This window comes from Geotrypetes seraphini, chromosome 14, assembly GCF_902459505.1.
Source record: "Geotrypetes seraphini chromosome 14, aGeoSer1.1, whole genome shotgun sequence".
In the NCBI taxonomy this organism is placed as follows: Eukaryota; Metazoa; Chordata; class Amphibia; order Gymnophiona; family Dermophiidae; genus Geotrypetes; species Geotrypetes seraphini.
This window is the reverse complement of record NC_047097.1, coordinates 980062-1005641: the sequence shown is the minus strand read 5'-3', so window position 1 is coordinate 1005641 and position 25580 is coordinate 980062. Positions and strand designations below refer to the sequence as shown.

At 39.5% G+C, this 25580-nt stretch overlaps 1 protein-coding gene across 4 annotated transcripts in view; it reads left to right on the top strand.

Moving 5' to 3' along the window:
• Positions 1 to 25580, top strand: part of PATL1 (PAT1 homolog 1, processing body mRNA decay factor) — a 108892-nt gene that overhangs the window by 43179 nt on the left and 40133 nt on the right. For all 4 annotated transcript variants that reach the window (XR_004537013.1, XM_033920968.1, XM_033920967.1 and 1 more), the window contains exons 12-15: positions 7431 to 7528; positions 12153 to 12212; positions 21557 to 21705; positions 21818 to 21977. Coding sequence is in view for 3 of the 4 variants with exons in the window: in XM_033920968.1 (XP_033776859.1) it covers positions 7431 to 7528; positions 12153 to 12212; positions 21557 to 21705; positions 21818 to 21977 (467 nt within the window). In the remaining variant the exon portion in view is untranslated. The remainder of the gene's footprint in view (positions 1 to 7430; positions 7529 to 12152; positions 12213 to 21556; positions 21706 to 21817; positions 21978 to 25580) is intronic.

The following is a 25580-nucleotide window of genomic DNA, read 5'->3' as shown; positions in this document are numbered from 1 at the left end:
GGGCGGCGAGAGGAGAATCGGGCGAGTTGGCTCATAACTTGCTGGCGCCCGATATTTTTGGCTCACGGTGAAAAAAGTTTGCTCACAACACCCGCCCGCTTAGAGGGAACACTGTCCCTAAGTCCAGTTTTCTTTTTTTTATTTAAAAATCCATTTAACAATTTGTACCATTTTGCGGCTTGGTGACCCAAAAAAAAAATGAAATTGAAATGTTGAAAAATGAAGGCAGATAAAGACTATATGGCCTATCCATACCATCTACTATCACATCCTCTCCCTTACTTGTCCCATGCTTTCTTGAATTCCACCTGGAGGCCGTTCCACACATTCACCACTGTTTCTATAAAAAAATATTTTTTGAGGTTTCTTCTTAGTCTATCCCCTTTCTCCTTCATCCTACGGCCCCTTATTCCAGAGTTTTCTTTCAATTGAAAGAGACTCACCTCATGCACATTTATCTCCCCCTGTCCCTCCTTTCCTCCAAAGTATACCTATTGAGATCTTTGGATAAATGCAAGGTGATGCATATTGGTAACAAAAATCATATGCACGAATACAGGATGTCCAGTGATATACTCGGAGAGAGCCCCCAGGAAAGAGACTTGGGAGTACTTGTAGACAAGTCAATGAAACTGTCCGCACAATAGAAACATAGAAATAGACGGCAGATAAGGGCCACGGCCCATCTAGTCTGCCCACCCCAATGACCCTCCCCTACCTTTCTCTGTGAATAGATCCCACGTGTCTATCCCATTTGGCCTTAAAATCAGGCACGCTGCTGGCCTCAATAACCTGAAGTGGAAGACTATTCCAGCGATCAACCACCCTTTCAGTGAAAAAGAATTTCCTGGTGTCCCGTGCAGTTTCCCACAGTGGATTTTCCCCAGCCATCTCAAAAATGGCCTATAGACTTCTCTTGTGCGGTGACGGCGAAAAGGGCAAATAGAAAGCTAATAATGATTAAGAAGGAGATCACAAACAGATCTGAGAAGGTTATAATGCTGCTGTACCGGTACATCCCCACCTGGAATACTGCGTCCAACACTGGTCACCGTACATGAAAAAGGACATAGTATTACTCGAAAGGGTCCAGAGGAGAGCGACAAAAATGGTTAAGGGACTGGAGGAGTTGCCGTACAGTGAGAGGCTAGAGAAACTGGGCCTCTTCTCCCTTGAGAAGAGAATACTGAGAGGGGACATGATTGAAACATTTCAAGATATTGAAGGGAATTGACTTAGTAGAGAAAGAGAGATTGTTCACCCTCTCCGAGGTGAAGAGAATGAGAGGGCACTCGCTAAAGTTAAAAGTGGATAGATTCCTTACAAACGTGAGGAAGTTCTTCTTCACCCAGAGAGTGGTAGAAATCTGGAACGCTCTTCTGGAGGCTGTTATAGGGGAAAGCACCCTTCAGGGATTCAAGAAAAGGTTGGATAAGTTCCTGCTGGACCAGAACATATGCAGGTAAGGCTAGACTCAGATAGGACCACCGCATGAGCGGACTGCTGGGCATGATGGACCACTGGTCTGACCCAGCAGCAGCAATTCTTATGTTCTTATGCCTCCGGAACATTAGCACCCATAGTTCTCGTAACACACAACACCTGTGTTTTCTGAATGGTTAGCTTCAACCTGTTACAGTCCATCCAGTGTTTAATTGTTACCACTACCGACTGTAAACGTGATGATGCCCCTTCAAAATCACCTTCAATGGGGAAAAAGAATTGGATGTCATTAGCATACAGTTGGTAAGATACATCCAACAGCAGAACAAGATACAGATTGAATAAGGCCGCAGAAAGAGCTGTTTCCTTACGGCTCGACAGTTTTTCTCCCATGAGCACCTCCTGCTGTCTCCCCCTCAAAAAAGCCTGCAGAAAGTGATGAAGTTGGGAATAAACCACCTTTTCCATTATTTTTGACGCTATTGGATGGAAATTACTCAATTCTCTGGACCCTACTTTTTTGTCATTCATCAACTGTCGAAATTTTCAATGACTCTGGAATTTCACCACTCTTCAAAATTACATTGATGATCCTAGTGAGTTTTGGAACCACCTTCCCCGCTAATTTCTTCAAAGCCCCTATAGAGCAAGGATCTCAAGAGGATTGCGTGGGTCTGCAAGAACTTAAAGCAACCCGCACATCATCCTCCTCCATCCCTTGAAAAGCATTCCACTCCTCCCCTTTATCAACCCTCCAATCAAGCAGTCTCTCCTCCCCTTCCACCACTGGTAGTGTATTAGCAATGAGCACAATTTTCATTACAAAAAAATTGTTAAATTCATCCACAGAAAATGTACAGGGGGCAGCCCTTTACTCCTTCCCCACTCAAATCGCTCACAACTTGAAAGAGCTCATGAGGCTTATTTACAGCCCCCTCCACCCTTTGTTGGTATAGCTGTTTTTTAGCGGATCGTACAACAAACTCAAACTTCTGGGCCACAGCCCGAAATAGTACTCCCTCCTCAGTCTCCCTCCTCTTCGGTTATCGGATAAAAAGCAGAGGGTAGGGTTAAATTGTCATTTTTCTCAATGGAGGAGAGTAAATGCAGGGAGTGCCGCAGGGGTCTGTACTGGGACCGGTGCTATTTAACTTATTTATAAATGATCTGGAAATTGGAACGACAAACAAGATGATTAAATTTGCAGATGACACTAAACTCTTCAAAGTTGTTAAAATGCATTCGGATTGTGAAAAAATGCAGGCAGAGCTTAGGAAATTGGAAGACTGGGCATCCAAGTGGCAGAAGAAATTTAATGTGGACAAATGCAAAGTGATGCACATTGGGAACATAAGAATAGCCTTATTGGGTCAGACCAATAGTCCATCAAGCCCAGTAGCCCGTTCTCACGGTGGCCAATCCAGTTCACTAGTACCTGGCCAAAACCCAAGGTGTAGCAATAACCCAAATCACAGTTACCAGATGCTAGGGTCCGCCTTGGGGGTTAGTGCCCAGGAAAGGGATCTGGGTGTCATTGTAAAGAATATGGTGAAACCTTCCCCCCAATGTACGGTGGTGGCCAAAAAAGCAAACAAGATGCTAATAGATGATATTCTTACATGAAAATAACGTAATAAAGGGAGGGGGAAAAGGTTCATATTTAAATAATAATTGATAAAATCATTACAATATATATATTGTATAACTTTATAAGAAAAATAATTACAATTATATGATATATAAAACCATAAGAAAAATAAGACAAGAAATGTTATATATAAAATATATTATAAAAATATCAAGTGTATTGTTAAGATAATTGTATGAAAATTTATGACACTTGTTGTTAAATGGAAAAAAAATTAAATAAAAAAACTAAAAAAAATAAAAAAATAAAAAAATAAAGAAATGTTAAATTTGATATTAAAAAAAAAAAAAAAAAAAAAGAATTATTAAAAAAGGGAGGTTAACAAGACTAAAGGTATTATAATGCCCCTGTATCGCTCCATGGTGTGACCTCATCTGGATTATTGCGTTCAATTCTGGTCTCCTTATCTCAAGAAAAAGATAGTGGCACTAGAAAAGGTTCAAAGAGGAGCCACCAAGATGATAAAGGAGATGGTACACCTCTTGTATGAGGAAAGACTAAAAAGGTTAGGGCTCTTCAGCTTAGAAAAGAGACGGCTGAGGGGAGATATGATTGAAGTCTACAAAATCATGAGTGGAGTAGAACGGGTGCAAGTGGATCGATTTTTCACTCTTTCAAAAATTGCAAAGTCTAGGTGCCACTTGATGAAACTGCAGGGAAATACTTTTAAAACCAATAGGAGGAAATGTTTTTTCACTCAGAGAATAGTTTGGACAAATTCCTGGAGGAAAAGTCCATAGTCTGTTATTAAGACATGGGGGAAGCCTCTGCTTGCCCTGGATTGGTAGCATGGAATGTTGCTACTCCTTAGGTTTTGGCCAGGTACTAGTGACCTGGATTGACCACCATTGAGAACGGGCTACTTGACTTGATGGACCATTGGTCTGACCCAAAAAGTCTATTCTTATGTTCTTATATAGCAGTGGGAGACCCTGGATGGATTTTTATGGGTTGCTAAGACTATGTCTAGGGTTTACTTCATGACCACTGAATTTCAGCAGATATTTGTTCTTGAAAGTGGATTCAAGTTACCAAATGTACCTCCTAACATAAGAACATAAGCATCGCCTCTGCTGAGTCAGACCATAGGTCCATCGTGCCCAGCAGTCCGCACCCGCGGTGACCCCCCCTGTCCGTGACCTGTAAGTGATCCTTTACTTAAGACATTTTGTCCTGTGTAGTACCCCTCTAACTATACCCTTCAATCCCCTTTTCCTTCAGGAACTTGTCCAACCCCTTTTTGAAGCTTAAAATCGTACTCCGCTCTACCACCTCCTCTGGAAGCGCGTTCCAGGTATCCACCACCCTCTGAGTGAAGAAGAACTTCCTAGCATTTGTTCTGAATCCGTCTCCCTTCAATTTTCTTGAGTGCCCTCTTGTTTTATTTCCCCCGCCAGTCTAAAGAATCTGTCCCTCTCTAACTTCTCTATACCCTTTATGATCTTATAAGTTTCTATCATGTCCCCGTTTTACCTAATTACTAGTCACAGGAAATTTGACCATGTTACTCCTGTACTAAAATCTGCTCCTTGGCTTCCCATTTCCCACTTACAAAATTCTGTTACTTATTTTCAAAATCTGTTCTACTAACAAGCAGATACTTAACACATTACTGTCCCTCTAGGACGCTCAGATCTGTTAGTCAAACTGCTCTCTGACACCAATCGCAGCTCCATCTTCTCTATTCAGGGTCAGAACTGTGGAACCTTCTTCCAACCCATTTCAGATTTCAATAAATATATTTAAGAAAGTTCTAAAAAAAATTCTATTCTCTGGTCAATATACTTAAGGTTCTTTATTAAATAATCTTCACTATTATTTCACATCTGGAGAAGCACGAAGTCTCCCTGCCTGCCCTGTCGTTTTTCCCCCACCTCTCTTTTCTTGAAATATTGTAGTTCTCTCCCCTCTCCTTATAGTCATGTTACATCCTTTCATATCTTCCTCCTAGTTTAGACTTTTAATGATAGGTGGGATATCAAATTCTTTTTTTTTTTTTATAATTCTTTATTCATTTTTAAACTTTCAGCAAGTGCACAATATAAGTAATACATAGATTTACTAACATCACTTGATAAATCTATCAAGATCATAACAAAGGTATATATATCTAAACCCTTCTTCTCCCCTCCCTTTCCATACAATTATTTAATTGAATCAATCTTTGTCATATTTCTTTTTTTACATTTTTATTTATTTTTTTCATTTATATAAACCCTCCCCTTTCCCTTCCAATCATAAATAATGTTTATTCATTACAAAACAATGTCAATGGCCCCCATATTTCATTAAACCTTTTATAATTTCCATTTTGTATTGCTATTGAACGTTCCATTCTATATATGTGACATAGTGAATTCCACCAGAAATTAAAATTAAGTCTTGTGTGATCTTTCCAATTTGTAGTAATATGTTGCATGGCAACTCCTGTCATAATCAATAAAAGTTTGTTATTACTTGCCGATATCTGACTCTTTTTCCTCATAGATATGCCAAATATCACAGTATCATAAGTTAATGCTACAGGATTATCTAATAAAGAATTTATTTGATCCCAGATCGAATTCCAAAAGGCTAATATATAGGGACAGAAAAATAAAAGATGATCCAAAGTCCCTACTTCAAGCTTACAATGCCAGCATCTATTAGACATTGAACTATTTAATTTTTGTAATCTAACAGGGGTCCAAAATGCTCTATGCAAAAGAAAAAACCAAGTTTGTCTCATAGATGCTGACAGTGTACATCTTATTCTCCAAGACCAAATTTGTGGCCATTGAGATGCCAAAATTTGATGATTAATCTCAATGCTCCAAATATCCCTAAGACCTAAGACCCTAAGGGATATCAAATTCTAATAAATCCTAGAAACTTGAAAGAAGCTGTGATGTTAAAGGATGTGCAGGAGCGCAGGGTGGATGTGGTTCTTACAAGACAGTTTGAGGCCCTAGCTTTGGGAATCTTTTGTGGTACATGCAAGCCACACCAGATTTCAGTGACAGATGATGATGTGTGTCACCTGCTGGCACTAGAGGAGGTGGATTATGTGACAGACGGGTTCTCTAACATCATACAAGTCATGAGCAAAGTTTCTGCCCACAGAATGCGCCAGAGATTCAGCATCTAAAACCACTTTGAGTAGGCTTTCCTTTAAACCAACATGGCAGCTCGCTACTCTAGGTCCTTGCCAGATAGCAGACCTCGGGCCTCCAGAGGGGCTCATGGTGCTCTCAACAGTACTACAGAAGCTCCTCTGCTCAGAGACTGCCAAAAACCTCTGGCTCTTGCACCAGTACAGCCTCTAAGAAAGTGCAATGTGCCCCCAGATAGAAACTTACTGGGACGCTTGGGCCCAGATTACTTCTAGAGTACTACTATTTATTATTTCTATAGTGCTGAAAGGCTTTTCTGTCTTTGCATCAATGTAGAACAGCTAATAGTCTAGCATTTCTTTTAATATGCCATTTTGAGAGGAGCCAGCCCTTCTAGTTTGTTACGTGGCAACGTTTACAGAACCCCTTTTTTTCCCCTGAAGTAGCCTTTCGAGGCGAAACAGAAGTGTTTTCTGTCGGGAAGCGGTAATTTGGATGAAAATGATTGCTGCTGCAATAAGCTTTACTTTTTTTGTTTTTTAATCTTTATTCTTTTTCAAATCAAAACAAGTGCACAAAAATACATCATACGAGTAATTCCAATATAGCACTATAATATCTAACACAAAAAAATCGAATAGTGTAATAACCCCCACCCATCCACCCACCCTTTATCACATTTTCAACTAAAATAGAATATACACGTTATATAACATATCTTATAAAATTACTCCCCAACTCCACCCTCCCCCTTGAGTGTGCTAAATACAGCTAAGAAAGAAAAGAAAAGGAAAAGGCTTTACTTTTTACTGTTTTCACGTTACATTTATACCAGGCTGTTGCCATTATAACCAGTTTTAGACAGATTGGATTTCTCTATATATATTTTGATGCATAAGACAAAATGAATTTTTTTCAAATACAGGTGGCTTAGGGCACTTGCATAGTCCCGGCTGCCTGGGTATGAGGTTTTGTTATTTATCATTTTTTGTCCGTGGTGTCTTTTGATGTGATATATTTTTTGGGGATATATACGACTGTACCCTTATATATACTAGTTTGATCTGGATGTCTATCATTTGAGCTCGTTTTTCTAATCTTCACCCATTCCTGTGCACGATGAGCTCTTCTTAACCACACAAGATAGCTTTCTGGAGGTAAAGAAGACCATCAAATGCAGAGAGATGTGTATGCACGTGTGCCAGAAAATAGGCCCCTTTTAAGTTATGCTTTTTTCTTTTTTTCAGTGCAATTTGCAGGGTCCCTGGGGAAGCTGACAGTTTCCAGTGTGAACAATCCTCGCAAGATGATTGATGCTGTGGTGACGTTGCGGACTGAGGATGACGTGAGTGGCAAACGTCTCTTTCTCTCCCTCCTGTCTTGTTCGAACAGTTTAGCTTCTCTTTCTAAGTTGGTCTTAATCTTTGTAATCAACTCTGTCGGCTGTCATTCCACTTTTCTTTTATGCTTTTTTCTTGTCCTCTCATTCTCATTCTCCTTCCCCCCCCATCAGTTTCACCATGTCTAGAGGGTTTTTTTTTTGTTTTACAGAATATTTTTTATTATAAACAGCATAACAGGAGAAAATCCACACACTGATTGTGAATTGTAACAAGCCCATACACAACTGACAATAAAAACCCCACAAAACAAGGCTCCCAAATCTTAAACAGTCCCATCCCCATCTAGAAGAAAATAAATCCACAACCAAGAATTGGTTGTCTTAAGATAGAAACATGATGGCACATAAAGGCCAGTCTGCCCATTCGCAGTAACCATTATCTCTTCCTCTCCCTAAGAGATCCCACCTGCCTCTCCCACACTTTCTTGAATTCACAGTCTTTGTCTCCACCTCTACCAGCAGACTATTCCATGCATCTACCACCCTTCCTGTAAAAAAAGTATTTCATTAGATTACTCCGGTGCCTGTCACCTCTTAACTTCATCCTATGCCCTCTCATGAAAGAGACTCGACTCATGCGCATTTACATTATGTCTGTATTTAAATGTCTTTCATATCGCCCCTCTCCCGCCTTTCCTCCAAAGTATACAGATTGAGATCTTTAAGTCTGTCCTCATACGCCTTATGATGAAGACAACACTCCATTTTAGTAGCCTTCCTCTGGACTGACTCCATCCTCTTTATATCTTTTTGAAGGTGCAGCCTCCAGAATTGTACACAATATTCTAAATGAGGTCTCGCCAGAGTCTTATACAGAGGCATCAATACCTCCTTTTTCCTACTGGCCAAACCTCTCCCTGTATAACCTAGCATCCTTCTAGCTTTCGCTGCCACCTTTTCAACCTATTTGGCCACCTTAAGATCATCACATACAATCACACCCAAATTCCGCTCTTCTGTCATACACATAAGTTCTTCACCCCCTAAACTGTACCGTTCCTTTGGGTTTTTGTTTTAGGTGTTTTTAATTAAATAGGTTTAATTAGATTTATGGAGAGTCTTACAATAATGGTTATTACAGGAAATGGTAGATATGGTGAGTTAGCACCTTTAGTGCAGAGAAAGAGAAATCAGAGCACAATGAGTATAGTGATAAGAGACTCAGGTTTGAAAATGAATTATTACACTCCTCCCTCCATATTCACGGGGGTTAGTTGCAAAGCTGGCCTGCGAATACGAAAATAATTGTGACTAACTTTAGGATCAACTCTGACCCATTCCCACCTCCCTCCTACTTCCCGGACCTCTCCACACCTTACTTTTAAGCCTGGTGGTCTAGCGGTGAAGTGGGGCAGGAACGATCTTCCTATTCTCCTGCCCTATGCAGAGCCGGGAACTTATGCCAGCCATTTTTGTTCACAGTTCTGCAGAACCCCAAGAATACGCAGATTACACTTCCTTGAGCAGGGCCGGATTAAAGGGTAGGCCCAGTAGGCACATGCCTAGGGCCTGAAATTGTCAAGGGGGCCCCAGGGCCGGCATTAGGGATGGTGATTGTTTGTCAGTTTCTTCAGATTTACATCTGCTATATTTATATTTTGCAGAATATTAGGGAGCTATGTGTCATTGTTTCTGTGGTGTTTCATTGTATGCAGTTTGGCTTCTTGGCAGTTCAGTTTAACCTTTATCTACATATTTCTATTTTTAGTTTGTGATTACTTATTCCATTCTGGGTGAGAGTGTATCTGTGTTCTGTGTGTATGAAAGACATGGTTTTCTGTTAGCGTTGACTAGCCTTGTTTGGCGAAATGCATTGGGTATGGTTCTTGGGAGCACCTTATAGTAACATAGTAGATGACGGCAGATAAAGACCCGAATGGTCCATTCAGTCTGCCCAACCTGATTCAATTTAAATTTTTAAATTTTTTCTTCTTAGCTTTACCCAGTACTATGCTTGGGTTCCAACTGCTGAAATCTCTGTTAAGACTTACTCCAGCCCATCTACACCCTCCCAGCCATTGAAGCCCTCCACAGCCCATCCTCCACCAAACGGCCATACACAGACACAGACCGTGCAAGTCTGCCCAGTACTGGCCTAGTTCAATATTTAATCTTATTTTCTGATTCTAGATCCTCTGTGTTCATCCCACGCTTCTTTGAACTCAGTAACAGTTTTACTCTCCACCACCTCCCTCGGGAGCGCATTCCAGGCATCCACTACCCTCTCCGTAAAGTAGAATTTCCTAACATTGCCCCTGAATCTACCACCCCTCAACCTCAAATTATGTCCTCTGGTTTTACCATTTTCCTTTCTCTGGAAAAGATTTTGTTCTACGTTAATACCCTTCAAGTATTTAAACGTCTGAATCATATCTCCCCTGTCTCTCCTTTCCTCTAGGGTATACATATTCAGGGCTTCCAGGCTCTCCTCGTACGTCTTCTGGCGCAAGCCTCCTATCATTTTCATCGCCCTCCTCTGGACCGCCTCAAGTCTTCTTCGTCCTTCGCCAGATACGGTCTCCAAAACTGAACACAATTCTCCAAGTGGGGCCTTACCAATGACCTGTACAGGGGCATCAACACCTTCTTCCTTCTACTGACTACGCCTCTCTTTATACAGCTCAGCATCCTTCTTGCAGCAGCCACTGCCTTGTCACTCTGTTTTTTCGCCTTTAGATCTTCGGACACTATCACCCCAAGGTCTCTCTCCCCGTCTGTGCATATCAGCTTCTCTCCTCCCAGCATATACGGTTCCTTCCTATTATTAATCCCCAAATGCATTACTCTGCATTTCTTTGCATTGAATTAACCTGATTTGAATCTCCTTATTGGCTGCTGATCTTCTTTTGTTCCATGTTGGATTCTTTGGTAGACCGCTTGCCTTGTTGTTTCATTACAAGTTAACATACATGGAGTGGAACGTACTAGAGGAGTTACAGATTTGCTTGTTTATCCATACATATGGGTTACAGTTGGTTGACGTAGAGTGAGGCAGTTGAGTGGTATTGTAAACTTGGTTATTAATATAGACTTATATTTCAGATAGTATTACAGCTTTTACAATATATTTGAACACTTTTATATATGTATGGAAAGGGTTCAGAGTTAAAGTCCTGGGTAAGTAGGTGGGAAGGGAAGGAAGGGGGGATTTGTTCAGAGATGTTTAGGAAGGGGGGGATTTGTTCAGAGATGTTTGGGGGTTGCATAGAAGAAAAACTGTGCACTGGTATGCTAATCTTTGTTTGTTTTGAATGAAAAAAAAGAAAAAGAAAAGAAATACAAGTGGAAATAAAGAAGTAAAGACGAAAACTGGTCATTTAAAGGGGGCAGGGCTAGGTTGACCAATGGACTTGTGTGCCTAGGGGCCCTCAAAGAATTAATCCTATCCTGGTCTTGAGAGATTCTCCGGGTCCTCCTCCTTTATTGAGCTGTCTCCAACTGCACAATGTGCTCTCGCAAACCCTCCAGATTCTCTCTACATCATCCACTCTATGGCCAGTATCTGAGACATCTCTTTTGAGGTCCTCCAGCACTTCTGCAGTTCAGACCTCTTGAAACCATTCACACATTTCAGTAGAGAGGAGACCAACTCGACTTGTGGGGGTGCTGTGGAGTTTACCTGCCCTGTGTCATCAGACGCCATTTTTGCCGTGTGGTTCTTCTGCAGTGCTGCTGCTACCTTTGAGCTATTGTATTATCTGTTAATTGTTTGGGGGTGGACATATCCTGCTGCGACTTCGCTCAGCCGATAGTATATGATAGATCTGAGGGAAGAAGCACATTGAGAGTGGGTGCCTCTGGAACTCAGCACTCAAGCTGCCATTCTTACCGATAACATCACTTTTCTTTTACGCTTGATTTCTTGCCTTCTGTAACGAAACCTCAAAGTGAGTTCCCTTTGACAGCTTGGTTATGGAAATACTTAGGGCTAGATTCACTAAGGACACCGATCGTGTCCCGACCACTTTGCGACCCAACCCTCCTCCTGCACCCAATCCGATCCGTTCATACAAATGAGGGGGAGCAGCATGCAAATGTAGGCAGACAGCGATTCACTAAAAAAAATGAGGAACACCGACGGCTGGCCGATCCCAAAACAAGCGACTGCTGAGGACACGTCCCTGCCAACTCTCCTGCTCCTTGCCACCCTGAAATCCCAGCCAACTTCCACCAGCCCTGCTCTCTGCCACGATTCTCCTGCTGAAAAAAGCTCTCAGCTCCTGCTTTCCGCCCTTCCCTGCAGCGCGAGCCCGAGGCAAGTTAAAACCACGGGCTCACATTGCAGGGAAGGGCGGCAGAGAGCAGGAGAGTTGGGGCGAGTAAAAAAAACCAAACCAACGGACAGCAAACACATGTGCAGACCATCTACAGGCAAAGTAGATGGTCTGCGGATGGTTGGTGAATTGGTCGACCTGCCTCAGATCACCCACGGTGGGCTTACTGAATCTAGGCCTTAGCCCTCTTAATCTAAACGGGCCTCTTGAGAGCCTTGATTTCTATGACTGATTGTCCTAGTAGTCACATAATGCCAAAGTTTCTCTCTTTTCTCTCTTCCACACCTGAACAGGAGACGAAGGAAAAGCAAGTACGGGACAAAAGGCGCCAAACTCTTTTCGTCATTGAGAAAGTAAGTAAATAATGGTACAATTAAAATGTGTGATATATTTGCACGTGAGTTTATGATACAGAGTGACCTTTTTGTCCCATTATGTAAATTTGTTCAAATGGCTGAATATATCTAGAACCCAAGCTGAGCTAGTTTAGTGTAGAGAGAATGCTGTACGTAGTGTTGAATCATTGATGTTTTCTATGATTGATTGAATTGAGGAGGGGGATAGACAGAAATACCACCTATTGCGTAGGCTCATTGGATGTGTCGTCTGCTTTTCATATGCTTGATACTAACATTTGGTGGATCAGCCTCGTCAAGATAGATCTGTGCAGTTGAGTAGGGGTAGTATTTCTGAAGTAATGCCTGTATTTAAAGAGCCCCCAAAATATGGCGGAGGGATACCCACTCCCTCCTGCCACTGGATGCCCCTCACTCCCTGAACCTCCCCTCATTTAGACAGTCGGGAGCCTGAGAGTAGGCTTTTTGCTTGCAACATTTGGGGGGAAGGTTATGGGGGTGAGGCGTGGAGGTGTTCTGCATGGCAGCAGGGTTTGGGCATCCCTCCTGTCATTTGTTTTGGGTTGGGGAGGAACAGGGGGGAGGGGGGGTGTTGGTCGTTGGGGAGGACCGTCATTGGTGATGGGAGACTTTTTATGGGACAGATATTTTGCATATGTATCACACACAAAATCTGCCAATGAAAAAATGACAAAAACCAGCTAGCCAAGTTGTTTTTTACGATCGCTAAAACCACAATTTTTTGGAATAACAAAGCGATGTTAGTGCATCAATCGCTTGGCTATTTTGCCTGAGGTTTTAGCTAATTTGTATGGCCGGATCGGAAATGGGCGATCGAGGGGAAAAACACGGCGGTCCGTTTTGTGCATCAGGTCGGTAATAGCGATTGTCGCTAAAGTTGTGAAAACAGGTTTAGCGACGATCGCCGACTTTAGTGCATCCGAACATAGAATAAATACTGAAAGGGTGTCCAAGATGCTATCTTTAGTCAAGATAATGAAGGGAATAGACTTAGGGCTCCTTTTACGAAGGCGTGTTAGCGGGTTTAACGCGCATGACTTTTCATCACGTGCTAACCCCCGCGCTAGCCGGAAAACTACCGCCTGCTCAAGAGGAGGCAGTAGCGGCTAGCGTGGACGGCGTTTTAGCGTGTGCTATTACGCGCATTAAACCGCTAATGCGCCTTCGTAAAAGGAGCCCTTAGTAGATAAGGACATGTTGTTCACCCTCTCCAAGGTAGGGAGAACGAGAGGGCACTCTCTAAAGTTAAAAGGGGATAGATTCCGTACAAACGTAAGGAAGTTCTTCTTCACCCAGAGAGTGGTAGAGAACTGGAACGCTCTTCCGGAGGCTGTTATAGGGGAAAACACCCTCCAGGGATTCAAGACAAAGTTAGACGAGTTCCTGCTGAACCGGAACGTATGCAGGTAGGGCTGGTCTCAGTTAGGGCATTGGTCTTTGACCTAAGGGCTGTCGCGTGAGCGGACTGCTGGGCACGATGGACCACTAGTCTGACCCAGCAGCAGAAATTCTTAAGTTCTTTAAACAATGTCCATGTTTGATTTACACACATGACGTTATCTTACTTTTGGTTTGTATTAATAGAGACACAATTTTTTTTTTTTTTTTTTAATAAATCTTTATTCATTTTCAAATATTACAACAAGTGTATAATAATCAATCAGAAAGATTTTTAACTACCGTATTTTCACTCATATACCGCGCACCAGTGTAAAACGCGCACACGGGTATACCGCGCGGGGAACACAAATTTATGTAATAAAATGTTAGTATAGTGCGCACACGCATATACCGCGCATGCTAAAACCTCCTCCCGCCTACTCCGAACCGACATCCTCCCCCCCGCTCGCGTCATCCCCCCCAGCACCGCAAATACAACTCTTACCCGATTGGGCACCGGCACCAGCACCAATGCCCGAAGATCCTCCCTGATTGACAGTACCCTTAAACCATCGGTACAATGTGCGGCGGCAGCAAAGAAAGCAAACAGGATGTTGGGCATAATTAAGAAGGGGATTACGAGTAGATCGGAAGAGGTCATAATGCCGCTTTACAGAACAATGGTCAGACCGCATTTAGAATACTGTGTTCAACACTGGTCTCCATACCTTAAGAAAGATATAACTCTGCTGCAGAGAGTGCAGAGGCGAGCCACGAAACTTGTCAAAGGGATGGAGCATTTGGATTACAAAGATCGACTCAGGAAACTGAGAAGAGAAGACTGAGGGGGATATGATAGAGACTTTTAAAATATGAAAAGGATTTGAGAGGGGGTGTGGCTTGGAAGCGCATGGCAATAGTCGGGTGAACGGTGAGCTCCGTCCCGATAAATCGTTTTAAAGATTATTTAAGTTACAAAAGTTAACTTTTCTTGTTGGATACGGGAGAATTAATTATAAATATGGCGTCTGGAAAGAATAACAAAGCTGATTCAGCTTTTGTGATGCCGGCAAGTGCAAAAAGAGCCAAACCCGAGCCTCCGACCCCTTCGAAAAAACAGGCAGAGAAGGAAGTTGTTGAAACAGCTGAAATATTGAAGGAACTGAAAGCAATTAAAGAAATTGTGCTAGGAAACTCCAAGGATATTAAAGAGGTTAAGAAGGAAGTAAATATTCTTAACAGGAAAATGGAGCTGGTGGAGAATAAGATTGTTAATCTTACTGATAGAATGCTGGCAGTTGAAACAGATTTATTCAAATTCAAGCCGGTGCAAAAGAAAATGGATATACTTACGCAAATGCTGGAGGATTGTAGTAATAGGGAGAGAAGGAGTAATTTAAGATTACTTGGGATCCCGGAAGAAGCAGAAGAAAATAATATTACTTCCTTTCTGGAGAATCTCCTCCCTAAAATCCTCCCTCTCAACTTTAAATATCCTATTGAAATCGAAAGAGCTCACAGAATACCAGTCAGGAGGAATGATACTCAAAGGGGACCTCGTCCAATAATATTCAAGCTCTTAAGACATCAGCAAGTATTGGATATTATTCGGCTGGCTAAAGAAAATAAGAACTTAAAGTTTCAGGACTCTCGCATACACTTTGTTCCAGATTTTGCTCCTGCCACTGCAGCAAAGAGAAAAAAATTTCTTGATATGAGACCACAGCTCAGAAGTCTTGGAGCAAAATATGGGCTGATTTATCCAGCGATGATGAAAGTGACTTTCAAGAATAAAACAATGAATTTCAAGGAACCAGAAGAGTTGCAGGACTTTTTGCAGAAACAAGAGGAGCTTATGATTACTTAGAGACATGATCTTTATTATTTATTTTTTAGATGCTCTGTGTTGCATTTTAATTTCTTTAAAAGATGCAGTTCAAGGTATTATATATTTGGTGCTTTTAATACAGTCATTAATACAGTTAGTACAGTTTACTGGCTTTAGAATTGAAAGGGTTTCATATTTGGAATCTTATCCTTTTATGGAGTCACTTACAGGCTGTTTATTTTTGATGCTAATGTAGTTTTGATGAGTAACCTCATATGGTATTACTTATATAGTAATATGCTTTTATGTAAAAATATTATTGGAATGGAAAAGGAAGAGGAAGAAAGAAAAAGCAGGAAAGGAGGAAAAAAAATGATTTTTGTTATGAATCACTTTATTCTTAATATCGATTGGGGCTCTACATAAAAGTTTTGTTTGGTTTTTATTAAAGAAAATTCTTTTAAGGGGGTCGGTTTAGATATTAGGGATTTGAGGAAAGGGTTTAATTGTTAAAATATTTTTTGTGTAACTTATGATTATAGATTTTTTTTTTGTTTTTTGAATGTTCTATGGGGGGAATTCTTTTTACCTGATTATCTATGTGTGTTTTCAAGCTTACACATTTATTAAAGGGTGGGGGGGTGGGAATAGGGTGGAGGGATGGGAAGGGGAGGGGGAGGGGGATGATTAATGTTTCTTTAAGACATGAAGTTGGGAAAAGTGCAGAAATTGAAATGTTTATTGAAAATAGGATAAATGTAAAATTTGAATTTTTCTTTTATAATCTTATTTTCGGGGGGGGGGGGGGTAAGGGATGGGGGGATTGGATGAAGAAAATATATTTACTTAATGTGCTGAGGTCTGATCATCTTTATTATTATAGAAGTATTTGATATAAAAATTTATTCTATTAATGTCAATGGTTTAAATCATCCCATTAAGAGAAAGAAAGTACTAACGTTCCATTAAAAAGCAAAATGCGGACATATATTTTATTCAAGAGTCGCACCTTTCTGAGCATGAATCTAAAAAGTTATCTGGGGATTGGATTTCTAAATGCTTCTTTGCACCTGCAATAGGGAAAAAAGCTGGGGTTGCTGTCCTGATAAATAGGAAGTGCACTGCTGATTTCAAATTAATAAACCATGATCCTTTAGGAAGATGGGTGCATATCAATATGGTTCTGGGAAATACAACCCTGGATTTATTAAATTTATCTCCTAATTCGAATCAAATGGAGTTTTTCAAACAAGTTCAACAATTACTGTTACCACTGGCTGCTTCTAATTTAATAGTAGTGGGGGATTTCAATGCTGTAATGGATCCAATTTTGGATAAGAGACCAAGTAGAATTATGAAATCGTTAGGTTTAGATAATTTGGTTCAATCTTGTAATTTAGTTGATATATGGCGTATTCTTCATTTTAATGATCGGGAATTCTCTTTTTGTTCTCAGGTCCACAAATTTTTCTCACAAATTGATTATATATTCGTGTCTAATAATATAGCGCAGCGAGTGATGAATGCAGTTATTGATCCCATTGTAATTTCAGATCATGCTGGTGTGTGGATTGACTTTCAGAATAATGATGTAGAACATTTCAATCCAATTTGGAGATTTGATAATGCTTTACTTGCGGATTCAAACTTTCTGGAAGATTTTAAATTAAAGATGAATGAATTTTTTCAAATAAATAATTCAGACAATATTAATGCTGAGATTTTGTGGGACGCATTTAAAGCAACAATAAGAGGAAATATTATTTCATATTCAGCATTTATCAAAAAACAACTTAAAAAACAATATGTTGATTTGGAAAAACAAATTAAAGTATTAGAGAATAAATTAATTGAGAAATGGAACATAATACATTACAAAATTTATTAAAAGTAAAAGCAAAATTTAATGAGATTTCTTCTCAATTTGTGAGGAAAGATATCTTCTATAAGCAAGTTCAGTATTATGGTAATTCAAACAAAGCTGGAAGATTATTAGCTAATTTTCTCAAAGCAAAAAAAAGGAAATCTAAGATTATTGCAATTAAAGACACACAAGGCAACACACACACTAACACCAAAGATATTTTAATACAATTTCTTGATTTTTATAAAGATTTATATTCTTCTGAATCTTATGAAAATAAAGAACAAGAGGGATTAAATTTCTTAAACTCATTTATTGGACCAAATGTTCCGGATCATATAAAACTAAGTTTAGAAGATCCTATATCTTTAAAAGAAATAGAATCAGCATTGAAGTCTCTTAGAGTTGGATCCGCTCTGGGTGGTGATGGTTATACTGTTGAATTCTATAAAACATTTCAAAATATCATCTTACCATATTTATTAAATTTGTATCAATACCAAATAAATAATGGGAATATATCAGGTAATATGGCTGATTCGGTAATTATTGTCTTACCAAAACCAAACAAGGATCCTACCTTGGTTTCAAACTACAGGCCTATCTCTTTATTAAATGTAGATGGTAAGTTGATTGCTAAAGTATTAGCAATAAGATTGGCAAAAGCTCTTCCTTTTATTATTGATGTACACCAAACAGGATTTATTGCTAAAAGACACTCATCAAACAATACTAGATTAGCATTTCACTCTTTAAATTTAGTGAAAAATTTGAATGATCCAGCTTTTATGCTATCTTTAGATGCAGAAAAAGCATTTGATAGAGTGGAATGGCGTTATATGTATCAAGCTCTGGAATGGTTTGGAATAGGCCCCGGTTTTATTAAAATGGTTCAGACTTTGTATAGCTCTCCTGGTGCAAGATTATATATCAATAACAATTTATCAGATAGATTTAACTTGCGTAGGGGAGTTAGACAAGGATGTCCTTTGTCCCCCTTACTTTTTGATATTGTTTTAGAACCCTTATTAATTGCAATTAATCAAACTAAGGAGATAAAGGGAATCCCATTTTCTTACTGGGAATTTAAACTTTCTGCATATGCAGATGATATATTATTATATTTAAGAGAACCGGGGAATACTGTTCCAAGTTTACTTAATCTTCTAGAGAAATTTGGGAAATTTTCTGGATATAAAATTAATTGGAGTAAATCGGAAATTCTTCCAATTAATGTTCATTGTACCAAAGGATTATTTGATTCATATTCATTTATTTGGAAAGAAGAAGGTTTAAAATATTTAGGAATTATTATCAAAAATACAATTGAAGATACAGTCAAAGAAAATGAAAAACTTTTATTAAAAAAAATAACAGAAATGTGTGAGCAATGGAATCCTTTACATCTTTCTTGGTGGGGAAGAGTCCAAACAATTAAAATGATGATGTTGCCTGTGGTTTGTTATCAAATGAGTATGATACCAATATTTTTTGAGGGGTCATTCTATAAAAAGTTAAATAATATTCTTACAAAGTTTGTTTGGTTTGGGAAAAGACCCAGAATTGCTTTAGTATCTTTACAAAGACCAATTGTGGAGGGAGGGGGTAAATTTTCCAAATTTTTATAGGTATCATCAAGCCTATATTCTAAGACAGGGTATATATTGGATCCTCCCAGATCTCATGGAGAATGTACCAGATTGGCTATATCTAGAATGGCGGCTCCTGTTCCCATTACATTTAGAACATCTAATTAGTATAAACATGCCAAGACGATATAAGGATAACAGAATTCTATTGGATACTTGGAAGACATTAAGATATATTAGTAATCTATCACCAGAACCAATTGCTAAATCATTAAATCAATCAATTTGGGTAAACTCCAGGATCAAGATTGGCGGATACAAAATCGTCTGGAAACAATGGATAATTGCAGGTATACGAACATTGAATGATGTTATTTCAGAAGGAACAATGCTTAGTTTTTCACAATTGCAACATAAATTTGGATTAAATAAAACACAATATTTTAAATGGTTGCAATTGAAGCAAGCTATTCAGGCAGGGTTCCCTGAATGGAAAGTGCTTAATACTCAATATAGTAAGCAGGTTCTATGTTTCCAGGCGGATTTCTTGGGTCACCAAGCCGCAAAATGGTACAAATTGTTAAATGGATTTTTAAATAAAAAAAAGAAAACTGGACTTAGGGATATTTGGAGTATTGAGATTGGTCAGACAATTTCTGAATCTCAATGGCCACGATTTTGGTCCTGGAGATTAAGATCTACAAAGTCAGCATCTATGAGTCAAACTTGGTTGTTTTTGTTACATAGAACTTTATGGACCCCTACGCGTTTACAAAAAATAGATAGTACTAGATCTAATAGATGCTGGCATTGCAGAGTAGAAGTCGGGACATTAGATCACTTAATTTTTTTTTGTCCCTGTATAAATGCATTTTGGAAACTAATTTGGCCCCAAATTAATGAATTACTAGAAAATCATGTAGGACTCTCATATGATACTATACTATTTGGTACAGCAATGAGAACTCAGAGTCCGATTTCAGCAAACAATAACAAACTATTATTAATATTGACAGGGATCGCCATGCAACAAATAACTCAAAATTGGAAGGACTACACCAAATTAAATTTTACATTTTGGTGGAATTCAGTCTGTCATATATACAAAATGGAAAAAACAATAGCATTACAACAGGGAAATATTCATAATTTTAAGAAAATTTGGGAACCATTGACTCGTTATTTCAATGATCAGATTTCATAGCACATTAGTAATGATTATATAAGAATGGGGAGGGGAGGGGAATGAATATTATATGGATTTAAGAAATGAAAAAAAGGGGGAGGGTTATATTTTATGTGATAAGATGAATTATTTGTAATCATAATTTTTCATGTGTTAATTGAAGTTTTATGTACAATTAAATTATTGTAAGAATGAAAAATTTATAAATAAAATATTTAAAAAAAAAAGAAAAGGATTTGATAAAATGGACCAAGAAACAGCATTACTAACATTTTCTCGGAGAGAGCGAGACCAAAAGGCTTTGAGCATGCGCAAATGCTCAAAGCCTAGTCCAGCCCGGCAGAGGAAGAAGGAGGATCTCTCTCGCAGCCCAGCCCAGCCCAGCCCAAACCAACAAGGGAGGATCTTCGGCCACTGGCACATGCTGTGCATTGGTGCTGGTGCCGGTGCCAGTGCCCAATCGGGTAAGAGATGTATTTGCGGTGCTGGGGGGGATGTAGGATCGCGGGGAGGGGGAGTGACGTGAGCGGGGGGGGGGGAAGGATGCCGGTTCGCAGGGGGAATGCCGGATCAGAATGTAAAAAAAAAATTGTAAAACGCGCTCACACGTATAACGCGCATGGTTATGCTCGGTTTGTAAAATCGTGTATAACGCGCGCGTTATATGCGTGAAAATACGGTAATCACTTGACAATCTTATTTATATTCCTCCAAATATATAAATATAAAAGAATTCCACCCCACCCACCCATGCATTAATAATTAACAATTATCATTCATAATCCCACCCCCCTATATCTTATCCAATACTAAGGTGTTTAAGATGTCTGATCATTAGAATAAATAATCAATGGCCCCCAAATCTTTTAAAACTTATGATAATTTCCTTGTTGCATAGCAAGCACCCTTTCCATTTTATTTTATTTTATTTTTTTATTCATTTTTCATATAACAAGTGTATCATAAAAATTCATACAATTGCATTAAGTATACACTTGATATTTCCATAACTTACTGTAAATACAACATATCATTATATAGTCCTTACTATAATTTTAGACATCATATAATATTTAATAATTATATCAACTATTATTCTCTATTTTAAACTGCTGTGCTAGGAATTTTTAAAAACTAAAAGACTAAAGAGGATGGAATCAAAGTGCAACTTAAGTGACCATCACTCTTTGAACGAGGCATAGAGGAATGCGCAACCCGAAACAAAGGCAGTCGATCTCTACCTGCCATCTTTACTGTATTTCATGTCTTGTCCTCTGATTTTCATGGGTATCTTAGGCTCTCGACAAGAATGAGCTACTTGGCAATACTATGATAACAATGGATAACAATTTTTCTTTTTCATTTCCAGCATTCTATTGTTGGATTACTATTAATATATACAACAAAGTAAAATAAATTGCATACATACACACATACAGTTTAACAAGCTTATTTCCCTTTTGGATCCTATAGACGTTTTCTCTCCTCCTGGATGTTGAGGATTATGAGAGACGTTGTCTACAGAGTCTTGACTCAGAGCGCCCTTCTCTGATGGAGGATAGGAAACAGAAGCTAGTGGAGATTTATGAGAATCTAAGAGGGAATGTTACCTGTAATGAGAGGTAAGAAAAAGCTCCAAATATTCCAGCTAGAAAGCATTGGGAAGTGTGATGCAGGAAGAGATGGGCTTATGCGGAACCATTTTTCATAGCCATCTTTGTTTTTACCTGCCAGGTTAAATGAGGATCACTTTGTACAGATCATGTGCATCCGGAAAGGAAAGCGGATGGTTGCTCGAATCCTGCCCTATCTCTCTGTTCAGCATGCAGCTACCTTGCTCAGAGCTATCGCGCATAACTTGCCCTTTCTTATCAAGAAGGACATCCAAGATGAGGTACCGCATACACTTGACATTTCAGCTCAGAAAAGCTTTGAAAAATTCTGGGGTCATCATATCTACAAGTAATACCCGTAGTGCACCTGAGAATCAGGCTGGGATCTCCAGCTCACCCGCACCCTCTGTGTACCTTCAAATCTGAAATCTGTCTTCCTTATAGCATCAGCACTGCAGCAGTAAACCTAGGCCGCTTGAACAGAAACAGGAAGTTGAATCAAAAGGGTGGGACGAGTTGGAGGGCGTATTCCGGAGCAGACTACAGGCGGCCTAGGTGTACTGCTGCAAGAAGAAGAATGGCAAAAAAGTTACAGGGAGGGGCAATGAGAGCGGGAGGGCATGCCACCAATAGAGCTGAGGTGAATGCTCACGTTCTAAGCCAGAGCATAATGCATATGTTTTTTTAAAACTTCCGCTAAACTTAACAGTGAATTGTATTTCTTGTGTACTCAACAAATAGTCTATGACAGGGGTGTCCAACCTTTTGGCTTCCCTGGGCCGCATTGGCCAAAAAAAAATGTTTCTGGGGCTGCGCAAACGCTGCAGCAAGACAGGAGGGAGCCGGCAAGATTGTAAACACCAGGGGGCAGCAGAGGAAAACACTGCATCGCCCTCAACCGGGGCCGCAGGTTGGACACCCCTGGTCTATGACATGAGTTGCCTTTGATGCAGGAGGAAACTTCTTTTAGTGGCTGGCCACTAGCCAAAGAACAAATTGCTTCTGTTCCTCATTCTGCTGCATCATTAACAACAGGCAGTTTGGATGCCTGATTCTAAAGTTCCTTGAGAACTGGATCGTCCGTCCACTCTGTAGGATGTTTCTTCAGGAATATTTTCTTTCTTTTTTTTTTTTTTTAAGAATCTTTATTCATTTTCAAATTGAACAACAAGTGCACAAAAATACATTATACAAGGAATATTTTCGCTTTTGTGGATCCTCTTTCACTCAAGAGATAAAAAAAATGACTGTTCTCTGTGTTACAAGACTTTCAAAGGTAAGGTTACCATAAGGCTCAAGGAAAAAGGAGGACGGATTGAGACATCTATGTGGAAGTAAAACCCAGATATTTCAATCCGTCCTCCTTTTTCTGGGAGCCATGTGGCTTTTCAAAGGTCTCAGGTTTCATTTTGTCTGCATGAGACAAAATGTCTGGAATGTCTGGCAATGGTGGATGCTGTAAGTTTTGCAGCATTTGTAGCGTTTCCGACTTTCCTCACATCTCACTTTTGTCATGATTTTCTTTTCCTCATGCTGCCTTTTTCTGCAGTTCTTTGAAGATCGGCTCCACTCATAGAGCAAGAAAACATATTCTGCCCTTATTTCTGTAGGAATTCTCGATCTTCTTCATTTTTAAGTTCAGTGATAACATCTTTTTAAAAAAAATCTCAACCAGCTGTTTTGAGTTCACTTTTAAAGATTTCTTCATTCTGTCTATCACCTTCTTATTGATGAGTTCTGTGTTCCTTTGTGTAGTTTCTTCAACTTACTAACGCAAGAGTCTGCGTTGTGTTGGTATGCTGTTCAAGCCCATACCGCTATCGCGGACTCGTATGCCAACTTATAGCTTTCTGGTAAAGGTTTTCCTTCATTATAGTGATGAAAATTGACCAGTCGAAGAACATCAGTCCACGACAGACTGACTTTCCAAGGAAACAGTTTTTGGGTGCAGATTGCAAACTAGACGACATCATACAATCGACTTATGCACAATCACCTCCATACACAACACACAATCAAACACTGCATGCTGTCTAATCAAGCTGAATAAGACATACCAAGTGAACCAAAATGAGCCTTGTTGGAGACGAGATTGATTTTTTTTTTTTTTTTTGCATACTACCGTGGACCATTCTACTCCTCCATATACAGTAATTGATAACCAATGTAGTTTTAAAATTGGAGTCATAGAGCTATACCAATTAACTCCCATCATAACCCTTGCTACTGCATTTTGAAGTATTTGAAGCGCATGTAACTTCTTGCAATTCCTAAATATAATGCCTTTCAATAATCAATTTTACAGAGTACTAGACTCTGCAAAACATTCCAGAAATCATACTACAAAACAAGTACCTGGCAAAAACGCAACTGATCCAGAGCAAGCTGTGGCTTCCCCCATGTCTTTCTCAATAGCAGATGAACTTTTCCTCCAGGAAATTGTCCAGATCTTTATTAAAACCAGCTACGTTAACCATTCTTACCAAATCCTCTGGCATTCCAAAGCTTAACTATACTCTGATTGAAAAAATATTTCCTTCTATTGTTTTTTAAACTATTTCCCTGTGAATTCATTGAGTGTCCCCTAGTCATTGTAATTTTTGATGGCGTAAAAAAATCAATCCACTTGTAACCATTCCACACTACTCAGGATTTTTTTTAGACTTCAATCATATCAGCTCTTAGCTGTCTCTTTTCCAAGCTGAAGATCCCTAGCTTCTAAAGTCTTTCCTCATACGAGAGGAGTTCTATCCCCTTTACCATCTTGGTTGCTCTTCTTTCAACCTTTTTTAGTTCTGCTACATCTTTTTTTGAGATAAGAAGACCAGACTTGAATGCAATACTCAAGGTGAGGTTGCACCATGGAGCAATACAGAGGTATTATACATTCTTAGTCTTGTTTACCATCCCTTTTCTGATTTTTGCTTTGGGCGCATGGTTTCAGTGTATTGTCTACAATGACACCCAGATCTTTTTCTTGTGCACTGACCCTAGTGTCTGGTAACTGATTTGGGTTATTCTTCCCAATGTGCATCACTTTGGTTTTGTCCACATTAAATGCCATTTGGACAGCCAGTCTTCCGATTTCCTAAGGTCTGCCTGCACTTTTCACAGTCTGCATGCGTTTTAACAACTTTGAACACCTTAGTGTCAAATGCAATTTTAATCATCTCACTCGTCATTCCAATTTCCAGATCATTTATAAATAAGTTAAATATCACCAGTTCCAGTACAGATCCCTGTGGCACTCCACTATATACCCTCCTCCATTGAGAAAAATGGGCATTGAACCCTACCATTTGTCTGACCCAGTAAGGCTATTCTTATGTTCTCATAAAATAAACATAAGGCAAAGCATTATTTAACCCTCTGTTTTCTATCTGATAACCAATTCCTAATCCACAACTGAACATTGCCTCCTATCCCATGACTCTTTCATTTTCTTAAAAGCCTCTCATGAGGAACTTTGTCGAAAGCTTTCTGAAAATCTAGATACTACCCGTTAGTTTTCATGTTATAGAATTTCCCCCTATATGCAGTAGTATTGGCTCTCTTTCAAAAAGTAAAGGGTGGCAGTCATCAATTCAGATCATACTCCCTGTTAAATTTTAGAAATTCTGTTCTTCAATTCATTCTCTAGCTCATAGTAACATGACGACAGATAAAGACCCAAATGGTCCATCCAATCTGCCCAACCGTACCTTCTCTGTAAATTACTGATTTAAATTGTCCTTTTCCAGAGATCTGCCTGTTACTCAGTCAAAGCCATCGAAGCCCTCCCCAGCCCATTGTTGTTCGAATGTCCATATATGGGACACAGACCAGGCAAGTCTGCCCAGTACTGGCCTTAGTTCTTCGAGATACCGTATTTTTTGCTCCATAAG